Genomic DNA, 13,651 nt, shown 5'->3' with positions numbered 1-13,651 from the left:
GGCTATTTTTTTTGAGCCCGCGGCGCATCCCCCCCACCGTTCCGGGCCAGCCTCGCCGCGCTCATCTCGAAAACGCATGTGCATTGCGCAGTAAAGTTTCGATGGACTTTATTTCCCCCATGGTTAGCACTGCCCCGCGGGGTTACAACGTGATTGCCCCTCCTTCTCTGCCCAATTGCACTTACGCAGTGCAGAATAAAGCGCTTCCCTTTCCCCATGTGAGAAGAGCATGCCTGTGGTATGTACCAGCAGATGAGCCTTCATCTATGTTATATACTACGCCTGGTCCACGTGGGTCCTTTTTTTTTTCCCCCCCTTTTTCCACGACGCAAACGCCCATGTTAGTACCCATTTGCAACAGCACTGATGGGCCAAAATAACAGCAAAAGGGTCATTTCCCTGTTGGAGAAGGCGAGTGACGAAAAATGGACCGACGCCGACTGGTACGGCGAATTGTCATCCCTGGGAGGGGACCTGCACAGCCAGGAGGACTTCTCCCTCTCGAAAAGGGTCATAGACGATGAGAAGTGCCTCAGAATTTTTTTCAACTTTTTGATGAGCACGTTGCGGAGGTTGATACAGAAGGGTGAGTAGTTCGCCCGTGTTGTGAAATGCAGATATATTGTTTGGTCCCCCTAAGTCTTTTCGCACAGGGCAGCCGATGAGGGGGCAACCGACGAGAGAGCAGACGGTCGGGTTAGCTCCCCCCCCCGCCGTAGCAAACCATACCGTGAGCACACTTATCGTTTTCAATTCCCTCCCCACACACCATCTCACAGGTTCCACGGGATGCCTAGATGATTGCAAAGCATGTGTAAACATATGCCTCATGGTGCTCCCAGTCCTACAGTACAACAGCCACAAAAGGGAAGTTTTGGACCTGCTGTGGAGAGAAAATCGTGTAGAGTGCCCTCCCCAACCCTCCTACGAATGCACGAGCAATGTGCTGATCCTCCACCTGTACAACTTCTTCCTGCTCGCCTTATTCACGGAGGGTGTGTGCATTCGGGGAGGAAGAGGCGACACGTCGGCGGCCACACACCATGAGGAGGACGTGGAGGAGGTCCACCAACCGAAGGAGACCCCCCTACCCGTGAACTCAGTGGATGTAAGCAAACTGTGGTTGCACAAGTTCTCCATTCATGAGAGGGTCAAATATGAGAGGAGTGAATCTGGCGAGCTGGGAAGCGAAAAGTGCCCACACAGTGGTGAGCATACCGATGGGAAAGAAGAAGGGGATCCCCCACTGGTTGCGAGCAAAGACGAGGGTCACAACATTAACAGCTTCGACGATGGAAGGCACTCCAAACTGGGCCCCAAGTGCTCAGACGTCAGCGACAGCGGCAATGCTAGTACCACCTCCCCTGGGGAGGCCAACTCAACTAATGAAATTTCGAACAGTGAGGTCTGCTTAAAATGTCACAAGGCAGACGAGATGACGACGAGTCATTTGAAGAGGAACCCAAGCAGCGTCGATGTAGCACCCACACACAGTAACGGTATAGACCTCGAATTAATAAAAAACAGAAGCGCCATTTTAAAGTGCCTCCTAATTCTGCTAAGCTCGTATGTCTATTTGGACGAAGGGAAGTACCTAAAAGAGAAAAATCTTTTCCTTTTTCTCTTTACAAGTGGGGAGGTTTGCTTCACTGCGAATTTTTTCCTCTCCCTTTTGACCGTCATATATGACAATGAATTTAATTACTTCAGTTTTTACTTTTACGATAAGAGCTATTTGGAGTTTTACAATTTATGCATTCACGTTTTGAACCTGCTGGTTGATTTTAGTCCCTTCGTTTTGGAGGACCGCAAGCGGGTGCACTACGTGAGTGGCGCGGCGAGGCACTTCAACAGCAGTGCGCAGGTGGGAGAAGCGCACAGGGGAGAAGCACACATAGGGGAAGCGCACATAGGGGAAGCGCACATGGGAGAAGAACCCAGGGGGGAGACCCACCCCCAAAGCTGCAGCACCCGCAGCAGCCACTCGCCAAACCAGAGCGCAAACGAACCAATAAAGTGGGACGACACGCTGGTGACGCATGGCGAAAGCGGGGAGGAGGACAAGTCAGACACGGACAAAAGCACCAAGGGGGAGGAGCACCCGCTCGACAAGGAAGAGCAAAGAAGCCACGAAACGGTCGCGAATTTACCTGCCGATTTTATCATCCTTGGTGAGTCCTCGGATGAGTCGTGCAACTCATCAAGCACGTGCACAGACGCGGAGCAAAATGGCTACCTGAACAATAGTGAAAAAAAAAAAAAAAAAAAAAAAAAAAAATTCCCGCAACTGGAGCACCTTATGAAGAAGCGAAAATTTTACTTAAATGAAATTAATCAACAGGTGAAAAACACAGATGAGGACGTTTACTACGATTACTTAAAAAAGCAAAAGGAGTCCAAAAAGCTGCGCTCCAGTAATGTGTACCTGGAAATGCTGCGTAAATTGGACATCACCAACATTTCGTACATTTACAAAGGAACGTTAAACATACTGATAAGTTACAAGCTGTACTACGAACATTATGAGGAGCAGGTTTTGTTCCTTCACAATTATTTGTGCCTGCTGTGGCACTTGATGGATAACAACCGGCTGTTTATTAGGCACATGAAGGACCACAATAGCAGCTTGTTCCTCTTTTACATTCTCTACATACTGGTCTGCTTTAACCACCACCGGAAGCGGGAGATGCAGGCCCTGGCCGACCTGCGCAAGCGCGAGAAGGCGGTCGCTGCGATTGGCAGCACGGTCGGTAGCGCCGTTAGCAGCACCGCTGACGTCGCCGCTAACGCCGCCGCTAATCCTGGCTGCCACACCGAGCAGCCGCACCTCTACCACAACGGCAGCTTCAACCAGTCGGGCAAGTGCGACGAGTTCAACGTGCGCAAGATAGACGGCCTGATTTACATCTGCCTTTTCATAATCCTGAAGGTGTCGTCCAACGCGACCATTTGCAAAAACCTCAACCAAAAGTACGACCAGAAAATTAAGGTGAAGTTCCCCCTAAGAAACGTCTACCAGTTTGACTCCTACGTGGACTTCCTAGTGTACGCCTTATGCATGCTGATCAACGACAACATTTTTTTCCTAAAATTCGAGCGAATCATCGATATGTCCATCACCATCCTGACGAATGTCAGCGTTTACATCAAGTCCATGAACACCTATTCTTGCGAGAGCATAATTAATATTTTAAAAAAAGTTTTAAAAAAGGAATGGCTCCTCTCATCCCAACATCATTACTATTCGCTTTTCCTTATGCTCGATTTTATAAACAACATCCTATCGCACAACTTGAACGATAACTACAATTTGATTTACATGATCATAAAGAACAAGGACGTCTTTTTCTCCATTCACAACTTGGACCAGGTGTTAAAGGATAACTACCTCTCTGTCTCCAGCCCCCCCGCCGGTGAGTCTCCCCTTCGGGTTGCCCCCACGGGACGAGGCGCTTCGCCGCCCCGCAGCGAATGGTGCATTGGGGCAGTTGTGCAGTTATTACTCAATGCGATATTATGTAATTTTTTTTTTTGTTTGAGCTAGCCAAAATGCACGCCTCGCCGCCCATTTTTTTTTTTCTGTTTGAGCTAGCCAAAGTGCACACAGTGCTACGTATTTTGCACACATTGCTGCCTTTTTTTTTTTTTTTTTTAAGCTAGCCAAATTGCGCACACAGCTACGTATTTTGCACACATTACTGCTTTTTTTTTTTTTTTTTTTCCCTTGCCGTTCATGCAGATCACTGGGTACCCACCGAAAGTTGGCTAGTCAACTGGAAGAACAAGCTGCCCCTGCAGTTCATCGACAGCATAATTTATGACTTGGCGAATCTGGTAATTAGCGCAATAAAATGGGCAGACCAAACCGCGTCTCGATTTGCTCCCCGTGTTGAATTCGCGCGGAGCAGTGGATGCCCTCTCGCTGCGCTGATTGAGCGGGTGTACAAACAGCACACTAACCTTCCTATGTACACCCCTCCCCGGTAATATTCCCCGCCACCATGCAGATCGAAGAAGAGTGTGACGAAAGGGAAATACTGGACTACAACGATGTCGTAAATTTAATTAAAAACCACTGCTCGACCATAAAAAATAACAAAATCCCCTTCATCATAAGGAAGTACGAGAAGAACATTCTTCTCTCCAAGTGGGTCACCAGCTACATGTACTTTCTCTTGTTCTCCCACATGTACAAGGAGAATCTGTTCATAAACGGGGGTATTAAGTTTATATTTTAGCTCACACAGGGCGATGGTGGGTGTGGCGACGTATGCCCAGGTTAAGAAGTGGTATGTCCCAAAAAGGGAGCGAAGAACAGGAGGTTAATTAACTCGTCATGTACACCTCCCCACGGAGAGCGTCCCACCTTTCCATCCGTTAGGTGATTAAAAACTTTTTGTCCACGTGGCGCTACCGATGTGTGGGTCTATAAGCGCGAATATGTTCATATTTAAAAAAGTTGGCATCTTTTTTTTTTTTTCCTTTTTTTGACTTTACAAATGAGAAACACTGGTTATTGTTAGTATGCCAGACAAAGCACCTTCTTTTTTTTTTTTTTTGCGAGTCGGCGAAAGGGACAAAAAAAAAAAAAAAAAAATTGGTAAAGCGGAAATGTGAAACGCGCAGAGGATTAACCCACACTGTTGCGTGAGTGTATGTGGGGGTAACTTCATTTCCCCTTGGTGCCTGCGCGGCGCAGGAAAAAAGAGTCCATGGTTTTGTTGACGTAACACACAAAAAGGAGCAGCAGGTAGATATGCTCCGTTGTAAATTTGTTGAGGAATTTTTTCTTGTACAGTCTGAAGCTGCACAGGAGGCGGATGGATGAGCTGCAACTTTTTTTGGAAGAGGCACTTGATTTTACTTCCTCCACTGTTGCATCCTCCATTGTCACGTCCCCCATTGTGGCCTCCCCCATTTTGGGATCCCCGTCGGAGGACCTCTTTTTCCTTCCCTTTTTGATGTACGTTTGAATGAAATTTTCCACTTGCGGGAAAATTTCATCTTCTGGGAAGAAGGGCATTTTGGAGGGGTCCGCTTCGCCTGCTCCCTTCAAAGTGTGCCTTCCGCAGGGGGAAGCGAACGAATCGGTGCTTCTAAAAGAGTGGTCACCGTGCAAGCTGTCACCCAAATGGTTGTCATTTCCCCCGCCGCTTGCGCTTTCACGAAATGTCGAATGTCCTCCAGTGCTCATAGCCGTGGTGCCGTCCACACCGTCCAGTGCCCATCCTATATTATACTCTGTGGTGAATTGGTCATAACCCTCCAGGGGGAAAAGAAAAAGGTCCCAAAAGACCTGCTTCTGCGCACCGCCATTCAGCATTTCAAGGAGCTTATTATAATAATTTTTTTCCCTGGGCTTAATATTTTTAACAATAGAGTGCACCAAAATGGCGAGTTTTTTTTTATAATTTTTTTTTTTATATTTTTTTCGTAATGTATACATATCATGAGTGCGCTTCTTTTCTTTCCTGTTTTTTTCTTCTTTTAATTCTTCTTCATTTATTTTTTTCTTTTTCCTAATTGCGTCTTCCACTGATGTTGTTTTTTTCGAGCTGTACTGTTTGTTCCCTCCGTCCGTTGATAGGCTCCTTTTTTGGGGTGGCACTCTCTTTGCACTTTTGTGTGTGGCTCCCTTTTTTGCCATTTCCCCGTCGCTTTTGCAGGTGCATTTGTGTGCGTCCTTTTTGCGCCGCGGGGAAATCTGTTGGTGGGTCTGTCTATGCAACGGCTTGCCGCCTCCCTCTGGAGCAGGTGCGTCTTGGTACGCAGCAGAGGGAGTCGAGGGAGCCTGCCCATCCGCATCCACCACGTCAACCGCGCCTATCGCTTCCCCCGCTTCCCCCTCCATGTCGGTGGACAACTCGTCCGAAATGAGAACCTCCTCGTGCAGCCCATCCATCTTTACGTTGATTCCCCAGAGGAGCATCAGCAGGTGGAGCAGCAGGTTTCTTTTCACGCACCCCTCGGGGTGCAACGTAGGTGGTTTACACTCACGGTGTTTTGGTCCCATTTGCCCATCTTCGTTGTGGGCAAAGGGGGTAAGCGTTTTCTGGGATGCGTCCTTCTCAGGGGGGTCATCCCCGCTGTGTACTGCTTGGGTGGTGCTGTGGCGATGCATGGAGGGGGGCGCACAAGCTGAGCGGAGCGCTTCAACGGGGGAAGACTCCCCAGTGGAGGAAAACGCCCCAGAGGAGGGCCCCTCAGAGGACCCCTCAGAGGAGGAGTAGAAGGGCGAAAGGGAGTCCATGTGGAGGTAAAAATTGCGCGCTAGGGAAAGGCCCCCAAGGAGCCCACTTCCGCCAAGGAGGACACTCCCCCCGACAGGCCCAACTTGCTGGCGACGCAACTCCCGCTTGGCGAACGGGGAAAGGAATAAAAACATGTCCATCAGAAGGAAGAGCAGGAAGTTCCTCACAAAGGTGATGGTGAACTGAAAGTTTCTAATCATTTTTTTTTTTCTGTAAAATTTCTCCAGCCCAAGTAAAATGTCCTCCTTATATAAGTGGAAATTTAGAGGCAAGTTAGAAACGAGGAAGCTCCACACCTCTTCAAAAGTGATGCTGTTCGTATCTGAACAGTAAAAAGATGAGTGCAAATAAAATACGTAGTGGAAATTGTTAAAATTATATTGGTGTACGAGGGTATAATTTAGGAATAATTTTTTGTCTATAAAGAATAGCAATGGAATGATGTCTTTATCTGTGATGGTGTAATTTTTCTTTTTAAATTCTTCGAAGATGGGTTTGATTTTGTCCTTCTGGTTGATTATGAGTCTGCGCCCTTCTTCTTCTCGCACCCATTTGTCTAGCACAAAATGGACCCTCTTTTCGAAGTAGGAGCTTTCTCTTCTCTCCAGCTGTTTGATTAGTTCGTCTAGGTTTTCGTCCTCTACATTTGGGAGGTCATCGCCCGGGGGGTCCTCCTTTGGGCGTTTCTGCGGTTTAGCATTGCCGCTTCTCCCCTCGTTCGCATCGCCACTTCTCCCACCGTTTATGTCGCCACTTCCCCCCCCGCGCGGCCCCTCCAATTCGAGCGTTATGTTAAACGCGCTGGGCGCCGCATCGACGTTGCCAAACGAGTTCGTCGCAGCGAAGTTCAGGCTGAGCGACGAGTCGCGCCTGCCAGCCAGCACCTTCTTGCCCCTCACCTTTATACGCTCCTCATAGTAGGCATTATATAAGGCTATTTCTTCAGCTGATAAGACGTTTTTCTTGCTATAAATGGATTTCAAAATTTCCCTCCTTTTTTGCGTCCTCTTCAGTTTGTTCTCTTCCGCGACTAAGTCATAGTTGCTGTAAAAATCGTTTATTTCTTTTTCAACTTGGGTCATTTCTGCGTCTTTTTTTTTCCCATCAGTGGACACCTCACCAGTGGTAACGAAGCACTCGTCATGGATAAGCTTGTCCAATTGGAGTGTCCCCTTTTTTTGGAAACTTCCCCCTGCGGAGAACCCCCCAGAAAGTTCCTCTTCAAACAGCGTGTCGTCCTTATCACTTTGGGAAAAGTCCTCATCCGTCAAGCGTATAATATACTGTGAAAACAGTGCAATTGGGTCGAAATTTTTTATTACCTGTTTGTAACTTTCATCATTTTTATGTTCATTCAATTTAGCTACATAGATAACGAACGCGTCAAACGTTTTCTTTAACATGGGGAAGACATTGCAATACATATACGTGTCTATGCTGTCCCTTTCTGTTTGTTCGAAGGAATTATTTAAAACGATGTCATACAGATTGGCGTATTTTTCCAGCTCTTTTTGTTCTGACTTGTTCATATATTTTCTGTAAAAAGATATGACTTTTTTGGATTTCTCTACATATTTTTTTTTCAAATTTTTTTTTTCTTTTTTCTCCTTCTCTGTGGCATTGCAAACGTTGCGATGGTCCCCTCGTGGGGCGAAGTGGTGTGGATTGTTATTTCCATCTGGTGCGCCTTCCCCTTCCTCCTCCTCCCCCACATCATCGTCGTCTTTCCTTTCTTTCTCCGGGTCCCCCAGCAGGGTGTGCAGCATGCTCCGAATGATGTCCAACTTTTTACTTTCGTTCATCCTGCTGGGTTGGTCAAATCCACGGGGGGGGGATTCCCAGGGGAGTGCAGCTGTGCGCGTTAGAGACGCTTCGCCGGCGGTAGAGCGGCGATACGGCAGTACGGCAGCAGTTTGCCAGCAATTAGCCAGCACTACGTTGGGAATCCTTCACTATTAGCACGGTGGCCCATTCATTCCCTCATCCATCTCTTCCTGTACGCGCGTGGACCCCTTTGGATGAGCGACATTTTTTTCTCCCTGCTTATCCGTTGCCTCGCTCCGTAGCTCGCTCGTTCGCTCATTTTTTTTTTTTTTTCGCGCCTCCGATCGAGGTGTGCACATGTGGAGGGGCACGGGAGGGGGAGAGAGGAGATGCTCGCTGCTAGACAGTGGCTCATCGTGCGTCCCTGCGCTTTGGAGTACGCCACGGGGATGTGTCCTCATCGGCGATGTTGTTTTGTTTTTTTTTCGTTAAGCGAGTTTTGAAGGTAAGGTGAACGGGGATTTGTTTTTCCCTTTTTTGCTTCCTTTTTTTTTTTTCGCTGGGGAGGAGAAAATACTTTGCGAGACCTCCCCCTGCAGCGGTCTGCACGCGTGTCACTTCCTGCTTAGTGAACTTCGGTAGAGAGGAGTGGCTATTTATTTTTTTAAAACGCATAACATGGCTTTTGTGCTTTTATGCCTTTCTGATTTTGTACCTTTCTGCGACGTTTTTTTTCCACTTGTGTGTCCCCCTTTTGTGCATCACCCGCACACTGAAGCGCATCGGGGAGGGGCTCCCCTCGGGGTTAACGGATCGGAGGGCGACGGGGAAAAATCAAAATGGGTAAGCAGGAGATTGGCGACGCAACGACAGGGCAGTGGAGGGCTTAATAGTAAATTTCCTCACCCGCAAACGCTGCACACATCTCCCCAAATATACTTCACCCATTCGGGGGGAGCCATCAACATAACGTAACGTATCATAACGTAAGGTAACGTAGCAGAACGGTGCCCCACGGCGGGGTTGCTCCACCCCATTTTGGGTGCGGCGACGCCCCAACCGTTAGTTTCACCAAACGGGGTGGAAACGATTCCTCCCCGGGGTGTTCCACTTGGCGGGAGATTAAATAATGAGAGGATCATTTTAATTGCCTTTCGTTTTTTTTTCTTTTTCGTTTTCTTATGTTTTTGCTTTTGCTTTTTTTAGATTGTTCCCCCCGTGGGGTAAAACGGATAGCAGGCATGGGGAATGACCACCTTGCAGATTTTGCTTGCCTGTTGTTTGCATTTTTATTGTTTTTTTTTTTTTTGGCGTACTAACCTATGGAAGATACAACTGAGGAGATGCGAAAGAGCCCAATGGGGAACTTCCAAATGGCAGTCTCTTCGGTGAGGTTCCCTCGGCCGATTAACCGAAGTTACGCATTTGTTCTTCCAGCTTGAGATCGGAACGTTTAGCCGAGCTGGCTTAGAAGTGCTTTCCAAAGGAGAGAGAGTTCCCAGCTGAGTAGCGACATATGCCTCCTTACCGTTTGGCCGGTTGGAAACCCCGCGTCGGAGAGCAGTTGCACGGCGTATGCAAAGGCGGGTTCCCTGCACACACCCCTACAGAGCAAGCTCCCTCGAGGGAGGGCTTAGTTGGCGAAGCTGGAAAAGCTTCATCCAGCTGTGCCTAACTTACTCGAGCTTTGCTAGCTTTGCCAACTTTGCCCACTTCGCCTGGGTGCGCAAGCGCAATGGCACGCTCTCTGCACTCGTGGCGCCCCCCTCTGTAAGGTGTGCCGAGCATACTCATCAGCACACCCTTCGCGAGGCATACCAAATGAGTAGCTCATTCTTTCGCGTCGCCTGGAGTGGTGGGGAGACCCCCAACGATTGTGCCACGTGGGAGAAAGCCTTTCTTTCTCCTTTGCGGAGAGATTACCTCCCCTAAGAACATTATCTATTGAAGGGTAACTCTACGGGCTAAACACCGAATGGGTAACTTCCCCGCCCCCGAGCCTTAAAGCGGTCATCCCCGAAGGCTAAGCACTGAACGACAAACCCAAAAGGCAAACACATTTTTCTCGCTTCCTTTTTTTTTTTTTTCTTCTGTGCAATCCCTCAAAATGCAAATTATTTGCACAAAGAAAAAGTACACATGAAAATGACCAGGTGGAGGAGGTACATGCCACTATGTGCGTGTAAAAATGGGCACGCAAAAATTGGGCCACTAACACTGGCACTGGCGCTGGCGCTGACACTAACAATAACACAAACACTAACAATGACACTAACACAAACACTAACTTTTCGCGTGCTCGTAACCCTTGCTTGTGTTTCTCCCTGCGAAAGGTGAAATAATATAAAATAAACGCGAAAAGGGAAAAAAAAAGAAAAAAAGAAGAAAAAAAAAAACAGATTAAGAGAGCGGAAAAACACCACGAGGAATGTACATATAAAAATCTTCGTCATTCGTTCCTTTGCTTCTTTGTGCAAAAGATAAAACCTTTTGTTGTTCCTGCCTGCCTGCCTTTTTTTTTTTTTTTTTTTTTTTCCAAGGGTGATGAGAGCAAAGGAAAAAACCAAGTGAAGGGAGTAATGTTCCAGGAAATGGAGAGTTCCCTTTCGCTAATTTTACACGCGCGCCTCAGCTACGTCGCACCTGTATCGCGGCTGTATCGCGGCTACATCGCGGTTACATCGCGGTTACATCGCAGTTACGCCTCACTTGCGCAGCACTTTAGCTTTTGTTATTCTCCTGCCTACTCCCCCTGCATACTTCCATTGTTTAGTTTTTTTTTTTTTTTTTTTTTTTCGATTTTCGCCGTTCATGGGTGATACAATATGAGCCGCTAGCCAATCGTACCCTTGTGGGGAATCCGCTGAGGCGTCCGTTCGTCCGTCTAACCTACTGGGTGGCAGTCTGCCTGCGCTTACACATTTCCTGCGCTTACACACTTCCTACGCTTACGCTATTGCCAACACGCACCCTCTTGCCTACGCTAACGCTCCTACGCTCCTACGCTCCTACGCTGTTACGCTCCTACTTACACCTACGCACATGACCAAACGGGAAGGCGAGAAAAATGAAAAAGCAGGGGAGCCACCTGAACGCCCTAAGTGACATCAACCACCAAAATGAGGAGGCAAAACACAACTACGTGAATTCCAGTGTGGACAACCACAAGTACTGGCAGTACAACACCCTCCTGCTTTACAACGTGATTATGATTTACACGTGCGAGTGGCCCTCGCTCTTCATCGAGTGGGTGCCCAGCGTGTGCAGGTAGGTCGCGGTGGCGCCATGGTCGGGGGCCGCGCGCGAGCTGGCCCCGCAGGCGCATCAGAAGGGAGTGCATCCGGACGAAGTGCATCCTAACGAAGTGCATTTCTGCCCTACTTTCTTCCTTTCCCTCCTTCTCTCCCTTTTTGCCAACCCGTTAGGAGTGACGATGACGTTTACAACCAGGACCTCATCCTGGGTACCTACACCACGGAGAAAAACAACTACATATTGATTCTGGAGGTAAGCGCGGCGGAAAGGGGCAAACCACCGCAAATCACCCCAAACCACCGCCAACCGCCGCAAACCACCCCAAACCACCCCAAACTACCGCCAACCACCGCCAACCGCCGCAACCGCCGCAAACCACCCCAAACCACCGCCAACCGCCGCAAACCACCCCAAACCACCGCCAACCACCGCAAACCACCCCAAACCACCGCCAACCACCGCCAACCGCCGCAACCCCTGCAACCCCCGCAACCCCCGCAGGTGAGCCTGCCGAGCGAAGAGCTGTCGCACTCGAACCTGTACTACGAAAAGATAAACAGCTACAGACACAACTCCTGCAACGACACGAGCAAGAATTTCAAAATGAAGAACAAAATTTACCACGAGTGTGAAATTAACAAAATCACCTGTAGCCCTCAAAACAAGGACGTGATTGCCTGCTTCTCCTCCGATGGAAATATTAACATTTTAAATTTAAGTAATTATAAATATGAAGAGAATGAAGCGAAGAATAATTCTGTTGTCTCTTTTGATTACACACTGAAGGGGCACCTGTACCAGGGGTGGGGCATTCAGTGGGGGGTAGATAACAATTTAATTTCCTCCTGCGCTGATGATTCGTATTTATGCATATGGGATATAAATGCGAGTGCCTCCTGCGCGACGAGCGCCGCGAATGTGACTGCCCCGCCGGTTGGCGGGGGTGTCGGTGGCTCTGGCGGTGTCAACACCTTGGGAGGGGGCCTCTCCGGCGCATCGGCAGGGGCAGCTATAACAGGCGCAACCCCCTTAGGAGCCACCCCACCCGGCGCTGCCGTAACCGGCGCTACCGTAACGGGCGCGACTGGTGCCGGCGGCGGTGATTTTGCCTGCACCAGCTCGAACGACTCAAACTGCAAAGGAGTGGTGCACCCATTGGTAAAATTCTTCAACGACAATGTGCCTCTGCAAGACTGCTGCTGGAAGGACAACAACGTCCTCACCGTTTCGGATAATGGGCACATACACATATACGACATCAGGGACAAAAGTGCGGTGACCACCATCAAGGCTACCACCTGCACCTTAAACTCCATTGATGTGAATCCGCACAATAAGAACATCTTCGCGACAGGTGGCACGAACAAAGAAATAGACTTGTGGGACATTCGGTTTACCAACAAGTCCCTACACAGAATTATTTCTCATAAGGAGACTATTATAAAGCTACAGTGGGATAAGTACCAGCCGGGGATTCTCTCCTCCTCCTCCAGTGATAAATACATTTATTTTTTTGATACTAACAAAATTGGCATTGAGCAGACGTACGAGGACTCGCAGGACGGCCCCCCCGAGCTCATTTTCATTCACGGCGGCCACGCCTCCAACGTCCTGGACTTCTCCCTCAACTCCTCCTACTCCATGGTCAGTTCGCGGGAGCAGCGGGATTAGCGGGGTTGGCGGGGTTGGCGGTGTTAGCCGTGTTAGCGGCGTTAGCGGCGCGAGGAGCGGTGGCTTGCCTGACCTGCTGCCCCGCCGCGGAATTCCCCCCCTTCTATCACTGCTCCATCACACCCACTTCTCCCCCCCCAGATGATCTCCTCCATCAGCGAAGACAACACGTTGCACATATGGCAGCCCTCCAGGCAGGCCTACGAGGATGCCTCGGACACCTACGACGACACCGAAGTGGAATAGCCCCCCCACACATACGCAAACACAAACACAAATACAACCACCGAGGCGCATGCGAGGAGCATCCCTGCAGGGCACCGCACATACGAGCACACCTGTACCGCCCTTCACCCTTCACCCTTCATTTGTTTTTTTAATTTTTTTTAGTTAATCAGTAGTTAGCGGTGAGCAGTCAGCGATCAGCAGTGAGCAATCAGCAGTGAGCAATCAGCAGTGAGCAATCAGCAGTGAGCAATCAACGCTCACAAGGGTGAAATTATTTTTTCACTTTTTTTTTCACTTTTTTTTTCACTTATTTTTTCACTTATTTTTCTACTTATTTTTTTACTTAATTTTTTTTTTTTTTTTTACCATCCCCACAACACTTTTTCACATTGTTTTGTTCGCCTCGTTTCTACGACTGTCGCCCTCGACACTTCTCCAGTGCTCCCACAACATCTCCCGAGTTCGCCTCGTCCGCCTCGCCC

General features: G+C 48.8%; 4 protein-coding genes across 4 annotated transcripts, besides 13 other annotated features; 2 read left to right on the top strand and 2 right to left on the bottom strand.

The window, feature by feature from the left end:
• Positions 1-366: 366 nt before the first annotated feature.
• Positions 367-4,238, top strand: PVX_084885 (hypothetical protein, conserved; the record flags this gene model as incomplete). Its single annotated transcript, XM_001616594.1, has 4 exons — positions 367-586; positions 780-3,413; positions 3,740-3,834; positions 4,008-4,238. The coding sequence occupies 4 exons, from the start codon at positions 367-369 to the stop codon at positions 4,236-4,238; spliced, it is 3,180 nt and encodes a 1,059-aa protein (XP_001616644.1).
• Positions 967-1,000: a microsatellite.
• Positions 1,008-1,037: a microsatellite.
• Positions 2,350-2,378: a microsatellite.
• Positions 2,963-2,988: a microsatellite.
• Positions 4,239-4,296: 58 nt separating the features above from the next.
• Positions 4,297-4,376: a microsatellite.
• A 293-nt stretch (positions 4,377-4,669) lies between these two features.
• On the bottom strand, positions 4,670-5,902 carry PVX_084880 (hypothetical protein; the record flags this gene model as incomplete). The annotated part of the gene is made up of 1 exon (XM_001616593.1): positions 4,670-5,902. The coding sequence occupies one exon, from the start codon at positions 5,900-5,902 to the stop codon at positions 4,670-4,672; it is 1,233 nt and encodes a 410-aa protein (XP_001616643.1).
• Positions 5,903-6,270: 368 nt separating this feature from the next.
• Positions 6,271-8,053, bottom strand: PVX_084875 (hypothetical protein, conserved; the record flags this gene model as incomplete). Its single annotated transcript, XM_001616592.1, is given in 2 exon segments — positions 6,271-6,355; positions 6,366-8,053. 2 exon segments carry the CDS (start codon positions 8,051-8,053, stop codon positions 6,271-6,273), a joined length of 1,773 nt encoding a protein of 590 aa, XP_001616642.1.
• Positions 7,558-7,579: a microsatellite.
• A 1,025-nt stretch (positions 8,054-9,078) lies between the features above and the next one.
• Positions 9,079-9,114: a microsatellite.
• Positions 9,115-10,479: 1,365 nt separating this feature from the next.
• Positions 10,480-10,511: a microsatellite.
• A 116-nt stretch (positions 10,512-10,627) lies between these two features.
• Positions 10,628-10,650: a microsatellite.
• Positions 10,651-10,888: 238 nt separating this feature from the next.
• Positions 10,889-10,911: a microsatellite.
• Positions 10,912-11,082: 171 nt separating this feature from the next.
• PVX_084870 (chromatin assembly factor 1 p55 subunit, putative) lies at positions 11,083-13,187 on the top strand (the record flags this gene model as incomplete). Its single annotated transcript, XM_001616591.1, has 4 exons — positions 11,083-11,282; positions 11,441-11,522; positions 11,772-12,914; positions 13,083-13,187. The coding sequence occupies 4 exons, from the start codon at positions 11,083-11,085 to the stop codon at positions 13,185-13,187; spliced, it is 1,530 nt and encodes a 509-aa protein (XP_001616641.1).
• Positions 11,138-11,162: a microsatellite.
• Positions 11,643-11,818: a microsatellite.
• Positions 11,860-11,879: a microsatellite.
• Positions 13,188-13,651: the final 464 nt, after the last annotated feature.

This window comes from Plasmodium vivax, chromosome 13 (assembly GCF_000002415.2).
Source record: "Plasmodium vivax chromosome 13, whole genome shotgun sequence".
Lineage (NCBI taxonomy): Eukaryota > Apicomplexa > Aconoidasida > Haemosporida > Plasmodiidae > Plasmodium > Plasmodium vivax.
The sequence above is the reverse complement of the archived record's forward strand: the minus strand, read 5'-3'. Positions and strand labels throughout refer to the sequence as shown.